This window comes from Myotis myotis, unplaced genomic scaffold (assembly GCF_014108235.1).
Source record: "Myotis myotis isolate mMyoMyo1 unplaced genomic scaffold, mMyoMyo1.p scaffold_m19_p_7, whole genome shotgun sequence".
In the NCBI taxonomy this organism is placed as follows: Eukaryota; Metazoa; Chordata; class Mammalia; order Chiroptera; family Vespertilionidae; genus Myotis; species Myotis myotis.
The window spans coordinates 22,380,097-22,405,705 of record NW_023416379.1 but is presented as its reverse complement, the minus strand read 5'-3'; the positions used below and the strand labels follow the sequence as shown (position 1 = coordinate 22,405,705).

Sequence of the window (25,609 nt, the reverse complement as noted above, 5' to 3'; positions counted from 1 at the left end):
CCATTCTTTTAGGCAACTCCACTATCCAACTGATATTTTACTATCATCTCATTAAATTAATGAAATATATGTAATCAACAGATGTAGGCAGTACACAGAATGCTAGCATCATGATCTAACTTTATATCCATATACAATTTGTTTTCACAAATATTAGCAAATTTGCTATGTTAAACGTTTAATAGATATGAGCTGGTTATAGTTGTATTTGAGATGTTTTAAAAGCCTAACAGCCCTCCTACTTTTTTTTCTCAGTCCATTCAAATGACTGTGAAAGAAGTAAATATAAATTTCAATGCTTTAATTTTGGTTGGGAGCAGTAGATGCTTCCAAATGATCCTGTCAATCCAGCCCTGAGCATCTTCTTTGCCGTCAGGATCCAAGCCTTTTCCATGTCACATGGCAGTTATAGACCCAGAACCTAAGGACCACTGACTTATTTTCACTTATAGTAAAATCCACACTGGAACAAGGGTTATCCAAGATCAGAGTCTAGTTAGTGGAAGGTGAACTCTTTCTTCATTACTTAAAAAGGACCTGATATTACTCTCTACTCAAAATAACCATGCATCTCCATAAGCCTCATCAAAAATAGCCTTAAGCTACTACACAGTTAAAGCCGAATTTAATCCTAAATCCCATACAAATGAGAACACACTCTAGTCTGAAGAATATGTGGGTAGACAATACATCATGACTAACATTCACTAAGGACTCAGTTTATGCTAGGCACTATCCTAAAAGCTTTGGGGGTATAAACTTAACCCTCCCATATATATGTGAGGTAGGTACTGTTATGATCACCTCATGTTTGGGTAGGTGAACTGAGGCACAAAGAGGTTAAGTAACTTATCTAGTGCCCCACAAGTAGCACGTTTCCAGGTTTCAAATTAAGTCAGATTGGTTCTGGAATCTACAGTCTCTACCATACATTATACTAGGTTGCCTTTATAGGAACAACTTAAAAATTTATTTTCTGATCAGCTTCATTCAATCTTACGCGTAGATTCTAGAAACTGGACAAAGAATTTTTTTAAAACCTCTGCACAAATCAGTTAGGAGGGTAAGACTTTGCAGACAGTCTATCTTCAATACAACCACATAAAAGGTTTTCCCGAAAATTCAAGCCCATTAACAAAGGTGCCTGGTGGGACCTCCAAGGAGCTAGAATGCAGCCTTTGAGGAGGAATATCTTCCCTAACTCCTCCCCAGAACCTTCTGCTGGGCATTCACCAAGATAAGGAGGAGGAGGGATGGTCTGCTTATTATGCAAAGGGCCCAAATGTAAAATGGATGACGTTTTCAGTAAGAACCCTTGAATTTTTAGTAATAAATGTTCTTTGGCAAAATCTAAACTATAGCACCAACAATAAAAGAAATTCTATAAAGGCATGGCATTATAGTTCTGGGAATATTTGCATAATTAGATAAATTAAAGCTTTTCTTAATCCCCTTTTTCATGTTTAGTTCTTAATATAGGTCAGATCACCTCCTTATCTTGGGAAGATTTATTATTGCATTTTATCTGTGGCATTGGGGGTCTTCAGATTATTCCAGAGCCAGGGGAGCTGGCACCCTGTGAGCTGCTTCAGTTAAACCTGCTGTAATGCGATGCCCCTGGGGAAGCGGGGGCAATGCAGGCTCTTAGAGCAATGAAGGCAGTGAGCAAGAACAAAAAGAGTCTGGGGTTCCTGGGGTCTGTATCCTTCTACCCCTTGCCCCCAATCAACATCGAATCCAATCTTTTTCGAATTTAAGAAACACTAACAAACCCCCGAGACTATAAATAGAATGATCTAAATAAACCTCTTGTAAGGAATGCCTTTCCTTCCTTGAAAAAATGTGGGGACTGTTACTTAGCAGCCTAGGTTGATAAACCCATGTGAGAATATGTAGTTGATAAAACTGGATTAGCATTTAAACAACTAATTTAGCTCAATTGACTGTTTTAATTACTCCTTTCCCTAATAATAAAGTGAGCAAAAGTTTGTTTTTCTTTCTTCCTAAATTCAAAGACACAGTGTATTGTATTGAGATTATACCAATGGCTACAGGCAAAGTCCACTAAAGGGAAACACCAACAATGCATCTGAAAGTTAAAAGTCAAAAAAGTGATTAATCTTCCAACTTATGGAAAAAGCAATGCTATAAATGTTATTTCTCTAGTCAGCTCTTCTTTATAATTTTAAAAAAAATCGTAGCAGTGTATCTGGAAGTTATATGTTTTAGTATAACTTTATACTAAAAGTTTAAAGTATAAAAATAGGTTTTATACGATTTGTTAGCAGCTTCCAACTTGAAAATATATAAAGGTTATACAGTCTAACTGATGTATATGAGCTATGCAACCTATATGATATACATTGGAATTTAATTAAAGACAACAGAGGATTTCGAAGATGAACATCATGAGAAATCTTAAGACATTTTTAAAAAGAGGATTCCTTGCCAGGTAGTCAGCTGGTTAATGTGTCATCTCGATACACCAAGTGTGTTTGATTCCCAGTCAAGAAACAACCAGAATGCATAAATATGTGGAACAACAAATCTCAATTTCTCTCTCTCTCTCTCTCTCTCTCTCTCTCTCTCTCTCTCTCCCTCCCTCCCTCCCTCCCTCCCTCCCTCCTTTTCTCTACCTCTCTCTTTCTCAAATTAATAAATAAAAATTAAAAAGAATAAAATAAACATATACTGGTTCAAAGGCTTTCCAAAAAGAAAGCTGACCAAAGCGTTCCTTTCCAGCCTTACCTTCCACTCCTGCTTTCACAGATCTTAGTATGTGAGTTACAAAGCAGACATGCCCACGTTTATTCCACTGCATATGATGTTCTGTTTGCATGAATGCCTCTCAAAGTGCAGCCAGATATCATTTCTTCCAGGAGATCCTGACCTTTCTCTCTCTCTCCTCATTTGACCAATTAGCAGTCATTTTTTATAGATAGTCTACAATCTATTTTGTGTCATTACTTGTGTATAAGTTCTCTCTCCTATTAATCTGTAAGCCTCTCTAGGGCAAGAACTCCATCTAATAGATTTTAAATTCCTTTCGATACCTAGGACATAACCTGGCCTATACTAAATACTGAGTAACTAACTGCCGTTAAAGCAATGAAAGGAAATGTTAATGAAATTTGACAGTCTAATATATAAATATGGTAATATTTGATATAGCAACATTAGGTTTGTGCTGTTTAATACAGTAAACACGAGCCACATGTGGCTGTTTATTTATTTTTTTAAATGTGTTTTTACTGATTTTAGAGAGAGAGGAAGGGAGAAGGCTAGAAACATTGTTGAGAGAGAAATATCGATCAGCTGCCTGGGTATTGAGCCTGCAACCTGGGCATGTGTCCTGACTGGGAATTGAACCAGTGATCTCTTGGTTCATGAGTTGACATTCAACCACTGAGCCTCACCATTTAACTAAAATTTATATTTTAGTTAAATATAAATGAACTAAAATTAGAAATTCAATTGTTCAGTTGCACTCTCCACAGTTCAAGCATTCAATAGCCATACGTAACTATTGGCCATTTCACTGGAAAGCACAGATCATAGAACATTTCCATTACAGAGAATTACATTGCATAGCACTGCTATACAGAGAAATCAAAATGATCCTATCAAAAACAAAGTAAATTGATCCTCAGCTCACAGCCTCCAATAACTTTCCAGTTCACTCAAGAGTAAAAAGTAAAACCCTTATAATTACCTTTAATGAACTGCCTATCTACCCCACCCAAACCCCCACCATATCACCTACCAGTCTCTCCCATTCTCACTGCTCTTTGGCTGGCTGTAATATTCTTAAAACAAAACAAACATACTCTCACCTCAGGACCTTTGCACATGCACTTATCTGTGCCTGGAATTCTTCTCTCAGGTATTGAATGGACTCAGCCTTTCACAATAGGTTTCTCTGTAGCATGTAGTGGTCTTTGACAGCATTTACTCACAATAAAACTCCTTTCACAACTGGAGTCAATCCTCTCAAACTCTGCTGCTGCTTTATCAACTAAATTTATGTAATATTCTAAATCCTGTCTTGTCATTTCAACAATTTTCACAACATCCTCATCAGGAGAAGATTCCATCTTAATAAACCACTTTCTTTGCTCATCCATAAGAAACAACTCCTCATCCATTAAAGTTTTATAAGATTTCAGCAATTCAGTCACACTTTCAGGTTCCAATTCTAATTCCAGTTCCTTGATATTCCCATCACATTTTTAATTACTTCCCCACTGAAGTTTTGAGTCTGTAAAATTCATCCATGAAGGTTGGAATCAAGTTCTTCCAAATTTTAGAATATTGGTATATTAACCTCTTCCCATGAATCACAAATGTTCTTAATCACATATAAATGATGAATCCTTTCCAGAAGGTTTTCCACTTGGTTTGCCCAGATCCATCAGAGGAATCACTGACTATGGCAGCTATAGCCATACAAGTTGCATTTCTTAAGTCTTGACAGTTGAAATTACCCTTGATCCATGGGCTGCAGAATGGGTGTTGTGTTAGCAGACATGAAAACAACATTAATCTCATTCTCCATCTCCATCAGAGCCCTTGGGTGGCCATTGTCAATGAGCAGTAATGTTTTGAAAGGAATATTTTTTCTGATCAATAGGTCTCAAAAGTGGGCTTCAAATATTCAGTAAACCATGTTGTAAACATATGTGCTGTCATGTGGGCTTTGTTGCTTCATTTACAGAGCACAGGTTCAGAAAAATTCTTAAGGGCCTAGAATTGTTAGAATGAGCATTGCCTTCAACTTAAAGTCACCAGCTGCATTGGGCCCTAACTAGAGAGCCTGTCCTTTGAAGCTCTGAAGCCAGGTATTAATTTCTATCTAGCTATGAAGGTCCTAGGTGGCATCTTCTTCCAATATAAGACTGTTTCATCTACATTTTTAATCTGTTGCTTAATGCTGCCACCTTCATGAAATATGTTAGCTAGATCTTTTGGATAACTTGCTGTTGTGCTTTACCTTGTACTGTTACGTTATGGAGACACCTTTTTCAAAGTCATCCATGAAGTTTTCTTTAAACTTCATGAACCAAACTCTGTTAGCTTCAAATTTTTCCTCTGCAGCTTCTTCACCTCGTTCAGCCTTCACGGATCTTACGAGAGTTAGGGCCTTCCTCTGGATTCAGGTTTGGCTTAAAGGAAATGTTGTAACTGGTTCGATCTTCTATCCAGACCACTACAACTTTTTCCATATCAGCAATAAGGCCAGTTCTCTTTGTTATCATTCATGTGTTCACTTGAGTAGCATTTTTAATTTCCTTCGAGAACATTTCCTTTGCATTCACGACTTGGCTAATTATTTGGCGCAGTGGCCTAGCTGTCAGCTTATCTCAGCTTTGACTGTCTTCCTCACTAAGTTGATCATTTGTAGCTTTTGATTTCAAGTGAGATATATGCCACTCTTTCTTTCACTTGAAAACTTACAGGCCCTAATAGGGTTATTAATTGGCCTAATTTCAAAACTGTTGTGTCTCAGGGAATAGGGAGGCCCGAGGAAAGGAAGAAACAGGGAGGAGCAGTGGGCCGTGGTAGAGCAGCCAGAACACACACAACATTATCAATGAAATTCTCTATCCTATATGAGTATGGCTCCTGGCACCCCAAAACAATTACAATAGTAACATAAGATCACTGATTACAGATCACCATAACAAATTTAATAATAACAAAAAAGAAGTTTGAAATATTTCAAGAAGTACAAACATGTTATACAGACACAAAGTAAACAGATGCTTTTAGAAAAATGGTGCCCACAGACTTGCTAGAGACAGGGTTGCCACAAAACTTCACTTTGTAAAAAATACAATATCTGTAAAGTGCAATAAAACTAAGCCCAACAAAATGAGGTATGCCTATGCTGTCTTTTCAGAAGGAGCATGGTGACTGGGAGAAACGAAGCTCTTCAATAAATACTGCTGACTGGATGTGAATGAATTAATGGAATGAAGTTATTCATCGCTTCAGTAACTAGGGATCTTATCTGCTCTCCTTGCATCACTAAATGACATCAGAATTGGGAAGAAACACTGTGCTTTATATGCTTTATATTTTTCATCCAATCTATCTCTTGGTGGCAACACTCACTTTGAATTTTATAAAGAGAACCCAGGAAGCAGTCCAAAGACAACAAGAGTTTAAATTCCCTAGATATTTTAATAAAAATACATATGATAGAAAAAGATATCTCTCAGTTCTGAAGTAGCTTCCTTTCTGTCATAAAAGATAGTCTAAATGGTGAATGTGAAAATATAGGACTATAATTCACTTAAACTTGAATATTTTTTTTAAATAATCTCAATCATGAAAAATAAATATTGGTTGATACAAAGAAAAATCCTTAAAGTATAATCTTCCTTAATAAACAATTGTATCAAATTGTATATGGAACTAAACACTGTACACTCTATGTGCTATCCTTGACTTAAACATGCCAGAACAAAGTCTTATTTTCCCCATTCATTTTTTAAAAAGCCATTTGAAGGAAAACAGAAAGATTATTTATTTTATATGGCTATGCCCTCTAAAACACTATTGCTTAAACTAAGCCTCTAGGAGTTAAAGCTTATCAAAATATCAATAAAGCAAGGTAGCTAGTTATTTCAAAGTTTTCATTCTCTATCAGGTCAATTTCTCTTTTTCTATATAAACAAATTAAGATGGTCTGAAAGAAGCTTGATATTTTTAAGCTGTTCTGTTTTTAGAATCCCAGAATCCTGTTCACCTTTAGGTGTATGAAAACCACATGCACATATTTAACAAAACACTTTTTTTTCTTTGCTATTTGACCTGCACAATATTAATGTAGATTTTTTTTTACATTAACTGCATAAACACAACAGTAGTAACAGAAATAAAAATAAATAGCATTTGATGTTATTCTAAATGCTAAATTAGCTTGCCTAATCTAATCCTCACAATGACTCTAGCACAGTGGTTCTCAACCTTCCTAATGCCGCGGCCCTTTAATACATTCCCTCATGTTGTGGTGACCCCCAATTTCATTGTTACAAATTGAACATAATTAAAGCATAGTGATTAATCACAAAAACAATATGTAATTATATATGTGTTTTCCGATGGTCTTAGGCGACCCCTGTGAAAGGGTCGTTCGACCCCCAAAGGGGTTGCGACCCACAGGTTGAGAACCGCTGCTCTAGAAGGCAGGCACTGTTGTTATCCCCATGGTTAAAAGTACAGAAACAGAGGCGCTATGAGGTGAAGAGAAGGGTCCCAGGTGGTAATGCAAATGCCAAGGAGCTGGGATTCCACCCTAGAAGGGTCCCTTCCTTCACCACTGTGCAATGCCACTTCTCTAGTGCTCAATAGAAGGTGTATATTAGTAGTACTATTATTTTCACAATTAATGGAAGTAAATTAACAGTTCTATAACCCATGCTCCTCAGCAATTCTCACTTTTCCTGTTCCTTGTTGTCCTCTGTTTTATTTCCCTGTAGACATGAGATTTTATTATATTTGCAAAAGGATTTATTCTATTATTATTTTGGGTTTAAATTCTAATCCTACTGGCTTAATACATATCTAACATAATCCTAATTGCTAGTGCCCAAGCTCATATATAAAGACCATACTTAGTGATGGCTCAGGATTTTTACACAAGGGATTAATAAAGAACCTCTCCTTGTCATGTCTGACAGCTTTACATTGCTCTGCTCCGTGAATCACTGAACTAGACAGAGGCAAGCATACAATTCCCAGTTGCAGTAAACATCCCCATGGTGCTGCATCAAAATGAATTTGCTCAGAGAAAAACTGACTAGATTATACATATGTCAATATTTGTTTGAATTTAAGATTCTAAATACTTAAATAGATCTCACTTTGGAATGCTTTTCGTATTATTGTGTTATTTTATGAATGCTACCTTTTTAGGAATCTGACAGGGAATAAAAAGGGCAGGTGTATTTGGAGAGTTGATTTCCAAATAATGAGCAAATAATTACATAATATAGGTAGGATAACAAGAGCTTGCCACTCTTTAATTTAACAGATACATGGAATACTTCTCTCTAACACAATATTTAGGAGAAGTTTTAAGAATTGCCATTAGACAGCCTATGGGGGTATTATGCAATCTGTGTCAGGCATGCTTGCTGAGCCCACAGTCTTCAATGGTATAAACACAATGTGTGTTTGTGTACACATGCGTGTATGTAAATTCCCTTCCCGGGAATATATTTCCCCTTCTCAAGAAACATATAGATAATTTTGAAAACTAATACGTTTTGGTTGAAAATATGGAACAAAATGGTAGAAGAAAGTCTTCCCATAGCCAGTGAAGACTGCTGGCCACAGTGAGATAGAGAGTGGACAACTCTCCAGCTTTCCTCTCTTTTCCCCTTAGTTCATTGTGATTACTGCTCAAAGGATAGAAAAAAGCAGTACAGTTCACCTGTGGCACTGTTGCCACCTGTCATCTCTCCCCTGTACTTTCTAAGACAGTGGGTTTCTGATGGTAGAGAGAGGTATGCAGGAAAAGACCCTCAATGCAGGGCTGTTTTTCCTAGGAAAGCAGAGCCCTGGGTTCTGCCACATGTCCATTAGGTCAAGTCATAAGTCCCCTGGGTCAGTTTTGTGGACCTGGGAAAATAATAACTACCTATCCTTGGGTGTTTACTATGTGTCAAATGTTAAATATAATATCTAATTTAGTCTTCATGAAAATAGAAAAGAAAGGCACCAGTTCTCTCGGGTAAAAGAGGACATGAAACTTCAATGTTAGTAAATAGGGGAATGATAGTTGAATAGACACAAATATATTTTTGTGTCTAAAGTCTATGCTTGTTTTTGATATTATTTTCTAAGAAGAAAGTGCTAGAACAAGGAAGAAGAATGCTACCTGTATCCCTCAGTTTAATTCCAAAACGAAAGTTATCCACATGGAACGTTTTTAATTCTTTCCAGTCTTACACAAAGAGGTGAGAATTTATTAGAATGCATGCTAATCAAGTAAGAAAAAAAGTCTAAAACTGAACATAAGAGGAGCAGGTGCTAACTGAAATGTTTGAACCAAAATCACAATTTAGAACACCTCTAAGGTATTTTAAAAATAACACTGTTAAAAGAGAAGGTAACCAATAATACTTTGTATACCATATTATTATCCTTGACTTAGGTATGATAGCCTTCAATATGATATCCAGGGTAAAAGTATATACTAAGTGTACTTTCATGAATTTTGCTAAATAAAAATCCTTTACTAGCAGACTGTTCACGCAAGGGAGCATGCATGAAATGCTCTAACCTACATCTGATCAGTATATATTTTAGTAATGTTATTGTTTTACACATAATATGCATTAATTGGGTTCATTTTTTATAAAAATCTCTTTTAAATAGAAAAATATAAGCACACAAAAATGTGTAGAAATAAGTAGATAAATATGCTGCTATTCTGATATGTAAATTCAGAAACATAAAAATCAAGTAACATCAGAGAATGAGGCAAGGAATCCGTACGATTATATTATAAAATTTGGAAACCTTAGTCCCAAGTTTTTCAGCACTAACTACCTTATTGTTCCTTCCATCTATGTTTTTCTAGTAATTATACAAAACCCTTTCTTTGTATTTTCTCTTACTTAATTTTGGCTAAACTATGCAGGGCTGTGTATACTGACATGAAACAATTACCATCCCATCAGAATTATTTAAGAAACTTACTCTGGAAATCATATAGGCATGTTGCCAATTTATCCATGTAATGTGGAGGAGAAAAAATACTGTTGACATTTTTAAAAGTCAGGAAACTACTTTTAAAGCTAGAAAAATACAAAAGTATCGTCATTTAATGGGAACTTAGTTTCATGTCCCAGCACACGCTCCTGCCAGAATCCAACTACTTACATTTTGATTTTCAGCAGAGGTAGTCAAAGTTGACAACATTCTCCTGTGACTCATTAGAAAATATTTTCACTGAAAACATATTCTTGATTTAAAACATAAGTGGCCTCATTTGATTTTTTTCCTCAGCAGCTTGTATCAACCTGTTTTGAACTCCCTAACTTTTCCCACCTTTCTACACTACGTACCAACATCTTGATCTAGTGAACTAACCCAGATAATGAATAATATTGAATATCAGTTTCTCATAGTAATCCTGTACTTGAAAGAGAGAGAAAAATATACAAAAGTACTAGTTTAACAAAAGTAATTTCCTTCTGTCCCTAGTGCTTCGTTAGGAATAATTTATATTTGCTCCAAATTAAAGGTCCTTTATAAAGGACAAATTATAACATAAATATGCTTAGTTTGACATTGAAAACAATTGCGCATGTGTGAATTATGCCCAGATAATCCACCAGCAGAGCAAGCTGATTCCCTGGGACACTGACCTGGATTTAGCATGACCTGGTGCGGGCAGAGCTGACCTGAGCTGGCACTGCTCTAACCAGGACAGGGAAAGACTGCAGCCCAAAGAGAAATACCATGTAGTGATGTTATACCTGAGAAGTATTCAATTACCTTTCACCTATGTGCTTTATGATTAATCTTCAAACAAATGTAATCTCCTACATCCTATACCAATTGCATCGGCAATAACAACCCTGTTCAGGTTTCTAGTCTATGTACGCATTTCACCAGTTGCAACGGGGGACAAGATTTTATTAAATACAATTTTAGCTTGCAAACGGGACTATCAGGACGTTCTTTAGGAAACTAGCCTTTCCCATTTTACAGTGCACAATTTATCAAAGAAATGTCTACATTTTTAGTGAAATTCTGGACTCTGTAATTTATAATCTTCCCAAGTTTTCAAACAAATCGTCCGTAGCATGCATGCAAAAGGCGTTAATTTTAGGAGAGACCATTAAAATTTGAGGAGAGAAACACTTGTCAGACTGGGAAGTTCTAACTCCTATGACTGGCACTATCAACAGAAGAGCCAGCAGGGTAAAAGTAACATGAAAATGTGAAGAAAAAAGTAGCCACTGAATCAATCAGACTCACTAAATAGGCAGAAATGGAAACCTGACCTGAGAGTCACTCAGTTAGGGAGAGTTCAGCCAACTGAGGCAGCTTCAATGTGGATGTGAAAATTCAATTTAATGAAAATCTATTACATAAAATTTCCTTTCCCATAAGAAAAGGGATAAGGTTATTTAAAAACTAAAAAACACAAAAAAATGCTTCAAATAAACTAGACTCAGCAACCCCTTCAGCCTCACCATACACACAGAATCAATTCACATGGTTTGTGAAACCAGTTTGGTCACTCCCAGGATTGCAGAGATGGAAAACAAGCATGCCTTTGCTATTCATTTGATTCTTAACCTGAAAACAAGGCCCACATTTTGCACTATACTCTCTGCTTTCCTTCTTCTTCTTCTTCTTTTTTTTTTTTATTAGCAGCCACTCAGCTATTTTAATTAAATGGGTCCTTAATGAATGACCATAGGGAAAAGGACACACAAAAGAATTCAATGTGAGAAATTTTGGAGTCTATCATATATGCAAGTATAGGAAATCAGTCCCAAAGACTTTCCAACCCCTGTTTATAGTACTGATAAACCATAAATCAAGAAGAGTTTATCAATATTTAAAAGCCAACTATTCCTAATAGTCTTCAAAGATCCTTAATTCCATTGCATAAAGAAAAAAAAAACTTCCTTGTGAAGTGAAATTCAATTTTATAAAAACTCATATGCCCTACGACCAAGAATTTGTTAGACAGAATGCATTGGATTGGAAATGAAATGGAAAGAATTAAAAAGCATTAAACATATAGGAACTTGGGAATAATTTTGAATCCACACATTGCTCTTCTTGCACTGTCAAGCAAAGGCCTTGAATTCCAGCTGTGGAGTTTATTGACTCTGTCTGTTATTGGGATGCAGACCCTGAATTGTTTTTCTAAGGTACTGATGGCTTGTGCTTTGCTGTCTATACTCTCCTGCAGATGCCCTTGTTCCAATGTCAAGTGTCTGTGAGAGCCATGACTGGGATTAATTGGTGCTTTTTCCAGCAACGCTGAATGACTCATTCTGGACCCTGAGAAGGTTGGCTCTACTAGCCTCATATCAAAGTTGTTTCAGTCCATGAGGCATGTATGAACTTTTAGGGTACGTAATCAGGCATCTACTGGGTACCTGGGGAGTTTCTGAAAACATGCCAGGGAGTTTGGGCTTCTCACTGTGACTGGGGCTACTACTGAGATTTGGAAGAAGACAAGGGTGAACAGTCATGCAATGTGTTGGGCCCGTATAACAAAGAACTGACTTCCAAATCCCCCCCTGGGAGACACTGGTGGGTCATCTACACTCCTAGTCCCGTTGTACACACACACCTCTTTTTATCTCTATACATAGTTATCATCAGTGCTTCTCCTTAAAGCAAACAACAAAATATAACAAGAAACCCTAGGGTAATTACTACCCCACGAGCACATATGAAACATTATGTTAAAGAATATGTAAAAGGCCGTGTCTGAGCTACAGCAGCCTGTTTTCTCTCCCATGTGATGTCAGGCACCATCCTCCCTCCTAAAGCCTGCAGTCATCACACAACAGCTGCCGCCTGAAGGGTGTGGTGCATCTGCCTTGGTGTTCTGCCAGGCCACATTAATCATCTTTTTCCCAGGCACTACCATGATCTCTACCATCCCTGTTAGTTGAGACTCTGGATGGTCCATCTAAAGAAGAATAAAAAAAAATGAGAGAACGAGTAACATGGGGATATAAATTATAAAGGATTACATCACTTCATGTAATAAGACTGTGGGTGTTCCTGAAAAGATACTGTTATTTTAGAGAGGTATGGAATTTCTACAAATTAATCATATGACAGAACATAATAATCAAGCCTACAAAAACAGAACAATTGTTCCCTAAATGAACTTTTGTGTCAAGCAGCGTTTTCACATATGGTGTTGCTTAAAGATAAAGGTATAACACTCTGTCGTAAAAGCCATCCTAAGAAAGTAGAAAGGAACACAAAAGGAAAGGGGGAAAAGAGAATGAGGGAAGAATAGAGACTGATTGTTAAATTTCTATCTCAAAAAGTTTGATAATAATTATAATTAGAGTAACCATAAAATTTACTGGGCTTTCGTTAAAAGTAAAGAGTTTGTAAGCAGAGAGGACACTGGGACAGCAGGTATAGCTGGGACTGTATTTGGGGCAAGCTGGGATGCATAGTCACCTTCTTGCTGCAGTGAACTTAGAGGTGTCTCTTAGATTTGACCTCATTTACAGATGACATGAAAGCCTTATTAGTTATTATATGGCATACTGCAGTAAGAACAGTGTAGGTAAAGACTCATTTATTCATTCATATAATAAATTATTTGTTGCTTTTCTACTATGTGCCAGGTACTGTACCAGGCACCTAGACTAGATTTAAAAAATCCCAAAATGATCCAGTCATTCAGTTGCTCCTAATGGGAAAAATAAATAATTCTACAAAGCCTCAGTTATCCATAACCTGCAAGAAATGATCATTAGGGTTTAGTCAAATTTTCTGGGTGGCTGAGATGTACATCACTATCAGCAATAGCACCTTTAATATGGAATCATTTTGTATAAAAATAATTCCAAAATGTGTTATGATGCTAAGCATAGTTTAACTTTTACTTTGAGAATCAAGGTGATCAATAATAATGAGAATCTTTACAGTGAACTAGGCAGACCAATGCCCTCAGGGATTACGGAACCACAGAGGGCTTCTGGTGTTAATGCCAGAATAACCATGGGATTAAGCAATTTGTATTCTTACATTTTTGTTTGATTATTTTTCTTTTTCATTTTTTATTCTTAGACTATCACTTCTCAATACTATTGCTATGCCTGTTTGTAATAAGAGTAATTCACCTAATATGTGGCATGTACTTCTCTAAAGTATTTTCCAACTAGTTCTCCATTTAGTCCTTAAAATACCTCCATGGGATGATATGGTATTAGTCCCATTTTACAGACAATGAAATCTGAAGCGTAGAGGAGTGGTTTGCTCAGGGTCAGAGAGCTGGGAACTGAACTCAGTAGTCTCCCGGGTTTGCACACTATGTATAGCATGCCCACATCCACTTTAATGAGCTATGAACCTTTACAATTATGTGTAAGGTAAAAGAAAATATCAGAGAGGCAAGCATGTGGGTTTGAGGCAATGAATTCCATGACACCTAGATTTGTCATCAGGCCTTTTTCTTTCTCTGTACTTCACAAATACGCTTATGTGGACGAACTGATAGACAACTCCGTTTGCCAAGTTTACGGAGCCTTAGAAATTAATTATAATTCAAATAAAAGCATTTTTACAATGCAAGAATATTCCAACTATTCTTAAGTTGGATATTTTCTTATTAAAAACTTAGAGTTTTTAAGAAAATTGAAGTTTAATTTTAGTTACATGAATTTTAAAAATATAAAGACAGTTATTTGGCACAGGAAGCATGCCAGAAAGACATCAAGTATCAGGTGATAGAAATTCATAAACACATGAACAAAGACTTCATTCACCCATTGGCTTACTGGAAAGCAAACGAGAACATTTTGTAGGTTGCTAAGACAACTGAGAAGTGATGATTTAAATGTGAGATAATGAGCAGAATCTCTGTACCTTTACAAATCAAATTTTTGGAATCCCTACTATGCCCTCATCTACATTTATAACTAAAACCTTAAGAGCATTAATTAAGAAAGGGGGAAAAAAAACAGCTTTCAGGTGTTTGAGCTATGCTGGTGAAGAAGCCTGAAGCCTTCTGATCAGGAGAGAACCCTGGTTGGAGGATGTGTGTGATGTGGCAAAGAGGGGTGTTTCTGGCTGGACCAAGCCCATCTTGTAGCAGTGATGGATGAGGGGCCTTTCAAAGAATTACCAATAAGTCAAAAAATTATTGGCAACTGAAATAGTAGCTTTTTCTAGAATATTCCTATTTCAAATTTGAAACTCTGGGCTCATTCCTTTTAGCCACACTGTCCTCCCTGCTCAAACACACCGGGGAGGCTTCCGCTGAAAGGCCTATGCACTGGCTCATTCCTGAGAGAATGCACTTCCCCAGCCCACTTCTTGACTTATTTCCTTTTTTCCTTCAAGTTTTTGCTTTAATATCATCCAATTTAAAATTACAACTTCTCCCCAGTACACTGCATCCTTGTTTTATTCCCTAGTACGTACCATCTCCTAACATACTCCATCACCATGTAAGCTCCTGTTTTACATCTATAGGTATCTTAAGCATTCAGACATAGATGTCCAATAAATAGTAACTTGAAGGGCAAGAATAGTGTTCCTGTAATTAAACTGTTGGAAAGAAAACTGTGAGATCCTCTTGTTTCTTCCCACCTTAAGTTGACACAACATGAAGCGGGCCTCCCAGCGCCTCTCTGTTTCCATTCACACTGAGTCTAGAACTTTTCACTAAACATACCCCACATCCAGAAAAACCATAAGGATTTATTCAGCTTAGTAACTCCTAAGCAGACTATCAACCAATGAGGGATATACTCAGAGGCCTTCACTGCCTCCATTCATAATAATTTTACTTAGCACTATGATGCAAAATAGAATCTTGTCTTAGCTCCTCGGGTCCTCTGAATGAAAGTCACAAAACAGATGCTACTTTATGTAATGTGTTACTATGACCAAATTAACTCAAAGCAGCTAACAGTCCCCAGAAAGACTGTTTCATATTATCACCCATAAAGACTTCAGAGAAACTCAGTTTATAAGAGTCTGACCAGAAACATGGCTATTCTCTGGAATTCATCACCAGTACATGTGGTGAAATCAAGCACTTTCTCCTATTTAGAGAATAATGCAAGCTGTCAGTAGGAAGAGGCCAGGTCCCACCCACTGCACCATGCTTATTTCAAGTCAAATCTATTGTTTCATCCTCTATATACATTCGTTCTCAATACAAAAAAAATTAAAAATATATGATGTAGAAGATTGAGAAAATGTATTTAAAGCATGAAAAAAGTTGTGTCTAATGCCTCCCCAAATAACCACAATTTGCTCAGTCTCTCAGGCCTTTTAAATACATCTCATACCTGGTTTCTCTGCCTCCAGGCACCAAGGCCATGGCTAATCTGTCATCACAAGTTCAATTTTAATCAGAAATCCACTGGTGACCTCCCAATGCTTACAAAGACAGGTTGCCAAAACTTAGAGTTTGGACTCCAAGTTATTGTATTTATTTGATATATTTGAGAATTTGTGTTTTTTTTTTAAAAAGGAAGTCCATGCCTAGATGCTTATTTTGGCAAAATTGTCTTTAGAAAGGTCAATAACGTAAGCTGCAGTATGAAGTGCATTCATCAGATAACCATTTAACAACTGGATTAATCACAGGAAATGGAGGAAGCAATTTACATTTGGGTTGGTAACTGGAAGCAGAAGAGAAGACTGGGTCCACTGAACAGCAACTTGTCAGCCTGGCGATAGGGACAGGGAGGTAAAAAATTGGTAGGTTCACAGAAGTGAATGGAGCTTCTCTTCCTTTAAGTTTGGCTGTCACTCCACTTAAAGATCTCTCAAGCTATCTCTACTTTGCAGGTCTTAGTTTATAGATTTCTGATGTATGAAATCAAGCTCCTAGTCTTCCTATTAGTGAAATGGATAACCACTGAGTTATATCTAATTGGGGAGTGGGAGAATGATGCATGCTGGATTATATAAAATGAAAGACTTGGGAAAGGGGTTTTGAATATAACAGACCAGTTATATATTCTGGGCAGAAATAAAACGTAGATGGCATTTTTTGGGTTATCTGTTCAGTATCTTGGAAGTTCTTCTCACCCCTGCTTCATATACTCCCAAGGGGTGGTTCCTGAAAGCCATGTTTCTGTTTTGTGAATCTGTCTTTCTAATGCCATTAACCTTCCCTGGAAATGCTCTCAAAATTGGGAAGAGAAAAATAAACTTCTAACAAGATGCAGGTCAACTAAACCATTTTATATAGCAATTGAGTTTTCAAGCATCTTTCTCTTCAAATCCTGAAACACAAAAAATTCGATTGCATTCTTAGAATACTTATCTATTAATCATCCATCATGTTCAGGGGAAGGTTACCTTATAACTTGAAAAAGCTGGTTTTAAACAACTACAAGGAATGAATTATTTTTTTGTATTGTGATTAATAATTTTCTGGGTTATTTAGTCCAAAAGAGAGTCTATGCTAGTAATATGACTAAGCCTCCAAAATGCTATATAATCCCATGGACTGTATAGCTAGATAGTGTTACTGAGAATACCTAATTTTATTGGTATTATGTCCTGAAATTTTCAAGATTGAGAACATGCAACCTGGTAGTAATACTTTCTCAGGCTTCTAGGAATAGAATATTGGGCTAGATGTACCTCCGATTTGACACAGTGAAATACTATATATGTTTTTACTGGTATAAAAAAATATGGCATTTAATTTTTAACCAAAAATTATATGCAGATAAACAGTTCTGAATTCTGGAAGCATGCAATAATTACTATCAAATAAACACGTGTAACTTAACGTGTGAATTATAACATTGTTAAATCATAATTATTTACATAAGATGAATAAATTGTATTTTTAAAGTTTTACCCATAGACACTGAACAGATAATCTTCCTGAGACTCACGGAACTACTAGGATGTTAAACAGAGATTCATTCCAAATGCTGGAGAGTCTCCTGCCTTTCTCTTGATAATTGTAAAGTTAGGATAGACTAGGGTAAAGTTAGGATGGCCATGGCTTTGCTGATTTCAGGCAATCATTAAGTTCTCAGCAAACCCAATTTCTTTAACCTATAAAGTGGAGAAGAGTTCACCTCCACCATTACCTACAGAACCATCTTACACTCTAGATGGAAAAACTATCATCTTAGCTCATACGCACCATTGTACTTTCTATATTTTAATACTCTCCCTTAGATTCCCTTATTGTAATCTGCTATTGGTAGTGTGATTGAGTTTAAAACAAAAATTGCCTGACTTGAGTTTTATTTTCTTTCTATATTCTTGATCTCATCATGAGGAAATTGCTCCACTAATTAGTGGCCCCAAAAGGAAAGAAGTAAAGAATAATGCAACTTCATCCAATAAGATCACCAAAGAAATCACTCTAATATTATGGAGACTATTTTAACAAATAAACACTCTATGATTATTTGCCAAGAATGCAATTAAAGAATAAAATGAATTATTTTCTCACTTGCTATCAGAAATAAAAAGGACTGAAAGCAAAAGAATATAAAAAATGTGGGGCTCAAAGAAACATCTGCTATTAACTTCACTTGTCCAGGAGCTGTCTGTTACAGTAAAATTAAATAAGATCAATGTATGTTCAGTGATGACTCAAAGGAGGCACACATCTACACCAATAAATTCACCATGAATATAGACAAAATCAGCCTAAGATATTTCCGTTTATGTTGTAAGATGGTCTACCTAGTAACAAACAATTTTAAGGTATGGTCAAGTATTTTATGGTTAACAGTTTTAGGAACAAAGGCCAACAATACTATATTCTGGGTATGGCAAATGACACAGAGAAAAGTAAACGAAGAAACATTGAGAAATGCCACTCTTCCATGTAGCACATGATAGGCCTTTTCATATGACACCAAGTTCAATATAGTTTTAGGAACCTGAGAAAACACTCTCCCTATCGTCTGACTTTCAGTGTGTACACACAAGTTATTTCTAAGAAGATATTTTTACCTTATTTACATTGAATTGGTTTGTAAATTCTCTTTCTCCCCATCTACCAGCCACATCTGCAGCTCAAGCATTACTTTCCCAAGAAAGAATTAAGGCCAAGCAAGACAAAGAATTTGCTGATGCACATATGTCACTCCAAGAATTTTCCTGACAAAGTCTCCACACCCAATTTAATTACTTCCCTACCGTAAAAACACTTTCCATCTGTACTCATTCTAATCTTTTCAAATCCAAAACCAACATACTATAAAGTGAGCTAAATGAGTGACATGAGCGTTAGGTTCCAAGTGAGGCAGCGCTTTATAAGGCAGCGGGTCTGCAGCCGGCATGCATTTTATGCTGATGCAGTATTTCATTTGGAGCTCAGTTCTTTACTTTGCATTTTGTTAGAATAGAATTATCTAGCCTTAGGCTTTTAAATCTCTATCTGAATCTCTCATATTATTCTCTCTCTCTCTCTCTCTCTCTCTCTCTCTCTCTCTCTCTCTCTCTCCTCTCCCCTCCCCTCCCCTCCCCTCTCCTCTCCTTTTCTCTCCTCTCCATCCTTCCCTATAGCATGGGAAGGGAGAGGGAAAGAGGGGGATAAGGAGAGAATATCTGAATATTTGTGGTTTTTGATAACCATAAAAGAATCTAGTCATATATGTATATAATAAAGTAATGTTGTCTATAATAAAGGCATTTTGGTGTGGGGTGTTTTCTGGTAGGTTATTAAAAACTGAACCTTAGTACATGCATATAATAAATACTGTGTGGGGCATTTCTTTTTATACTAGTATATATTTTTATTGATTTCAGAGAGGAAGAGAGAGAAAAATTAATGATGAGAGAGAATCATTGATCGGCTGACTCCTGCACGCCCCACACTGGAGATCAAGCCTGCAACCTGGGCATGTGCCCTGACCGGGAATCAAACCATGACCTTCTGGTTGAAGCTCAACCACTGGGCCACACTGGCTGGGCTGGACATTTCTTGATTCGTTGACTATTCAGTAAGTTATTGTATGCTTTTTGTGCTGAATGTTCGTTAGCATATTTTGTTCTCTTCTTGGTATTCCATCATTGCATTAATTAAGTGCTAGTTTTGGCACTTCAATACCTAATACCTATGACTAACAGAGAATCTAAGAATAGTCACATCTTTATTTTACAGACACTTTTAGGCTTTGCAGACTGTTCCCTGCACCAGAAGTTAAGAGAGGAGACTATCCATTATCAAAATGACTGGGCAATTTTGAACCAGTAAGTGATTCTAGATCATCTTGAAGGTCTTTCTACCTTGGATGTTAATAAGTAAGGATTGTTGTTGTTTTTTTGATATCACAAAGTATTAGAGTCTTTAGAAATTGATTTGTCTAATTTTACCCATTTATATCACAGATTAGGAAACTTTTATTTTTTTTTTTTTTTTTTTTTTTTTTTTTTTTTTTTTATTTTTTTATTTTTTTTTTATTTTTTTTTATTGCTTAAAGTATTACAAAGGGTATTACATATGTGTCCATTTTATCCCCCCGCGCTAGACAGTCCCCTAGCCTCCCCTATCCCCCCATGTCTTATGTCCACTGGTTATGCTTCTATGCATGCATACAAGTCCTTTAGTTGATCTCTTACCCCCCTACCTCCTGCCCCGCAACCCTCCCCGGCCTTCCTGCTGCAGTTTGACAATCTGTTTGAGGGAGCTCTGCCTCTGTATCTATTATTGTTCAAAAGTTTATAATGGTCTCTATTATCCATGAATGAGTGAGATCATGTGGTATTTTTCCTTCATTGACTGGCTTATTTCACTTAGCATAATGCTCTCCAGTTCCATCCATGACGTTGCAAATGGTAAGAGTTCCTTCCTTTTTAGAGCAGCATAGTATTCCATCGTGTAGATGTACCACAGTTTTCTAATCCATTCATCTACTGATGGGCACTTAGGCTGTTTCCAGATCTTAGCTATGGTGAATTGTGCTGCTATGAACATAGGAGGAAACTTTTAGAAGCAGCTAATCCATGGTAACTGACTACTGGTTTCCAGGAAGTCAAGCTACTTTTCAATTAATATATAATATATAATTTATTATACATTAATATGTTAATATAATACATTAAATATTAAATGTGATATATTATAAAACAATAAAATACATTTTAGGTAGTCTTTTTAACATAGTAATTATTTGCCTTAAAAATAAAATTGTACTTTTAAGGCCATATGACCTGAGATTTACTAGATAAAAGAAAATGATCTAATTCTAGGTTTAAATACACTGAACTCTAAACTCTATTTCTTCTCTGACTTATTTACATCAATTGTGAATACAATCAGTTTGGTGGCTTGCTTCATTTACTGAAGCACAACATTATCTGTCCAAAAATCCTGAGTGGCTTGAGGGTAAAAATATTTGATATGAAATATTAATAAGAATGGTGGTATTGTTCTGTTTTTCTTAGTAATCCTCAAGACCAGCTGCTTGCAAAAATTATTGAATTACTTAAATAACAAGCCATAGGTAGGTCACTCATAGATGTCAGTGAAATGCTTCAGTAGGAAATATCCACACATCCTGGAATTACTGCTTTGTAGGAAACCATGTAATAGTTAATCCATTTCCTACTGCTCCAATAAGCTAAAACTATTTGGTTCTCTTTTGATACCTAATTATAAAAAAAAAAAAAGATCAAATGTCATAAATTTTATAGCAGATTATATACTTAATGATCCAAAAGAAAAGAATATATATAATCATTTTAATATAAAATGTATAGGAATTAATTATAGAAATGTCATACTGCATAAAGCAAAGGAAAAGTTACTCAAATAGTAAATGGACTGTACAAATATGTACTTCCCATCCAAAAAGAATATATGGCAGTTATTAGCACATTACCTAGAGCTATATTGTTTTATTATACCAAGAAAATCTCTGTGTACATCAGATGTTGGAACAAGTAGGATAAAATAAACAGACCCATCTCACCATTAAATATAAATTTCTTAATGCAATAGGTTATGGTATACCATTAATATCATATTAAGGATATGTGTTTATTATAGCAATGTATTTGCAGTACTTTCCCCTATCTATTTAAAATTGAGACCCTGGAACTCAAAATGAAAATGTGTAGGTCTGAAAAAATCCGTTGGGCATGTAGTGACTTGACCATTTTCATTCATTATTTAAACAGGCTCCAAATAACCAAAAAGAGAATTAAATTATATTTTTCCAATTTGACAGCATCCACAAAATCTAGCAATGATTGAAAAGAAAAAGAAATACTGTGGGTGTTTTTTTTATATATATAAACATAGACTTGAAATTTATTCAGTTTGTGGTGAAATTTCAGATGTGAATACATGAAAGGAGGTTGGTAAGAAAAATGAAGATGAATGTAAAATAATGAATGCCAAGGGAAGATATTTTCAAGTATTTCTAGAGATGTTTCTGCTATTATTCTTTAAAGCTGACTTTAATCATTGTTGTCTTTTATATTAATATTATGATTAACTAGAGGCCCAGTGCACGAAATTTGTGCACGGGTAGGGTCCCTAGGCCTGGCCAGTGATCAGGGCTGATCTAGGGGCAACCAGGGGTGGGGCCCCGCTGGCACCCGCCTTGGCTGGCCTGGCGCCCCCTGCTGCCACTGCTGGTCAGGGCCTGCAGGCTGGGGGAAGCTCCTGTGTTGAGCGTCTGCCCCTAGTGGTCAGTGTGCGTTATAGCGACTGGTTGTTCAGTCATTCGGTCGATTTGCATATTAGGCTTTCATTATATAAGATGGTACCCTAGCCAGTCAATTTCCAGACAGATAAGTTCTTTAAGAAACTCGGTTTTTCAAATCACAGCTGTATCTGGAAAATTGCAATATTTCTTAGAAAGTCTTGGCCTCCATTTTACTGTACCTGGAATTCTGAGGTTCTGAAACATCTGATTCTGTGCAGGTTTTCTTTACCTGTAAGAAAAGAGCTCTAGTTATTCTCATATGAAAATATAACTTCCTCGTTCAGGTTCACACACTTGTTAAACTTAAAGTGGATACAGCTCTGCTCACCAAGATCTCTATAAACTACTCCCCACATTTTACAGCAGCAGCATGCAGTACTAAATAGTGTATTTCATTATTTTTCCCATGAACAGCTGCCAAAGGCACTTCCCTAGACTCCATTAGTATATAAAATGTTCAGCTAAAATAGCCCAGGACTAGTTCAATGAGGAACAAAGAAACCAAAGAACCAGGAACTAGAAAGCCATACTGTTCCCAATTCACTAAGAAATGTTTTTCAATCGATACTGCTTCTGTCTCCCACTAAAACACACAATAATAAACAGTAGGTTCTGGGGGCAAAGCACAGTGTTAGCTAAAACACTCATACATTAATTTTCATTTTCTCAATCCAGTGGCTGTATGTTCTCAGCATATTAATTAAGTTTCCACATTGCTCTCCGGCTTCTCACATATATTTGCAGGATATTTTTGCAGACTATAGTTCAACTTTGTGGTATTTAACCCACAAAAGGTAAAGAATGAAAATTAACTTTTACTTCGAGGACTTGCTATCCATTTCTATACAATAGAGTGCAATAGATTTTCTCAAATAAAATAAAGCACAAATCCGTTGCCCTTCACAATTTAACTGCAATCACGGTTACGTATGTTTGATTATTTTTATGGTCTCAATGGTATATTGTATGCAAAACAAACTCAATTTCAAAAATCCTTTAGTGAATCTGAAGCATTAACAACATACATTTCCAAGTCCACTGTCATATATTCTGGGTGTCTATATTGCCATGGTCTATTTATGTAACTACAAAATCCAAGGCATTTTAAATTCGGATGTGTAGCTTGGAAGTGTACATAAGTATACTGAATGTTCACTATGGGTATAAACTGCAGTACAAGTGCCATCACTTAAAAGTATGTTTTGAATTTTAAAGATACAGGATTGTCTTTGTAGCACACGACTCTTTTCTCCTCTGATTAGAAGAATGCTTATAAGCAAACACACAGAAAACCCCTACACATTAAAAAATCTGTCTTTTGCTATAAATTTTAAGCCCAGACATTTTCATAATGTGGGCAACCAATTATTTGCTTGATTAACTGTTATCTCATTTATATCTTGTGTGCACATTTATACAATATGAAATGAAACTGAATAGCAAAGAGATGATCCTATTAGTAACATTTTCTATGCCCACTACATGGAATTCAGCACCATGAGATGAAAGGGTGAAGAAATGTTTCTAAAAGTAATTAGTTTAAAAAAATACTTTTCTTAAAATGTGAACATAGAAGTCACTACAAAACCCATAAAAGTCTTATGTTCATTAAAATTTGTCCAAGGAAAATAAAAACTGAAAGGGAAGGATACCAGAATAAAACCCTTCTTTCCCACTGGTTCTTTCCTATGATTCATCACCAGACTCTACAGGAACTGCCCAATAAATATGTAGAAATCATCTCAAAGTGAATGTCATGTTCCTCAAGACTATGATGACTTGACTTGGGGACTGACTGAAGAAGCTCCAGAGCACATATGCACACTAGAAATATACACCCACGCAAGAGTCAGAACCTAGACAAGCTTCCTGTGGTTCAAAAAACAAAGAACAAATTTTTAATGCCCATAGCTACACAAAACATCATTGCCCACAAAATTACCAGAAAGTTCTGATTATTTTAATTTTCTCTCAGAGTAGTAACTGTAACGGTAGAGGACACATCTACTGATTACTTACTATCTAGTACCCACAGAGTCCTAGATCCATAGCTAATACATATGTGATAAAAGATTGAAGTATAGATATTCTCTTAGACATTGTAAGAAGTGTGCATTATTCAAAATGATTCTTTTTAGGGTTTTCATTCATTTGCTCATGGTCAAATGAGGTAAGAATACTATTTGGGATACCATGACTACTATAGGAGAGGTCGATTCAGTGTTGTGGATGTTCAAAGGATAATCTAACCCAGCCAAAGAAAGATGGGGATGGCAACAAACTTCTGAACCAAGTTTTAAAGGATATAAGGCCTCAAAAAAAGGGCAAGTATTTCAACATCATGAGGTTTGCGTGAGGAACCATATCATGAAGACCTTATAAATGGTAAAGCATCTGGAATATAATTTTGGTCCAATGAAGACCATTTAAGGGTTTTAAGAAATAGACTGAGTAGAGATGATATAGGACAGGGGTGGAGAACGTCAAGCCCACAAGCTGCAAAGGGCCATGAAATCATATGGTCTGGTGCTGCCAAGGCATTAGGAGTGAAGTAAGTAAATGTCTGACCAAATATAGCAGGCTAATTTTTAAGGTGATAATTTTGTATGGCCCATGAATGATGTTATAAATATCCAAATGGCCCTTGGAAGAAAAAAGGCTCCCATCCCTGGTACAGAAGATAGTGTGGATGCCTGACTGCAGTAGTTCAGTGGTTGAGTGTTGACCTATGAACCAGGAGGCCACAGTTCAGTTCCTGGTCAGGGTTGGGGGCTCAAACCCCAGTAGGGTGTGTACAGAAGGCAGCCAATCAATGATTCTCTCTCATAGTTGATGTTTCTCTCCCTCTCCCTTCCTTTCTGAAATCAATAAAAATACATTTTAAAAAAAGAAGATAGTATGGAAGGAGGACAAGATGAGGGCTGAAAGACAGATAACAGCCAAATGCAACAGGAGAGAAAGTATAAGTTCCATGAAAGCATAGATGGCACTGATCTTGTACGTCACTACATCCCTAAATTTAAGTAGGTGCCCCCAGCAGTGGTCTAAATGTTTGTGCCCTCCCAGAATTCAGATGTTGAAATTCTAACCTTCAAAGATAAGGAAGGTGGATGCTTGGAGGTGCTTAGATCATGAAGGTGGATCCTTTCTGAATGGAATTAATGCTCTTATAAAAGAGACCCCCACAGAACACCCTAAACCTTGTACCATTGAGGACACAA

The 25,609-nt window shown here is 36.3% G+C and overlaps 1 protein-coding gene across 3 annotated transcripts in view; it reads right to left on the bottom strand.

The window, feature by feature from the left end:
• The window catches only part of EYA4 (EYA transcriptional coactivator and phosphatase 4), a 227,065-nt gene that overhangs the window by 75,525 nt on the left and 125,931 nt on the right, over positions 1–25,609 (bottom strand). For all 3 annotated transcript variants that reach the window (XM_036318349.1, XM_036318351.1, XM_036318350.1), the window contains exon 3: positions 22,568–22,617. In XM_036318349.1, the coding sequence (XP_036174242.1) occupies positions 22,568–22,617 (50 nt within the window). The remainder of the gene's footprint in view (positions 1–22,567; positions 22,618–25,609) is intronic.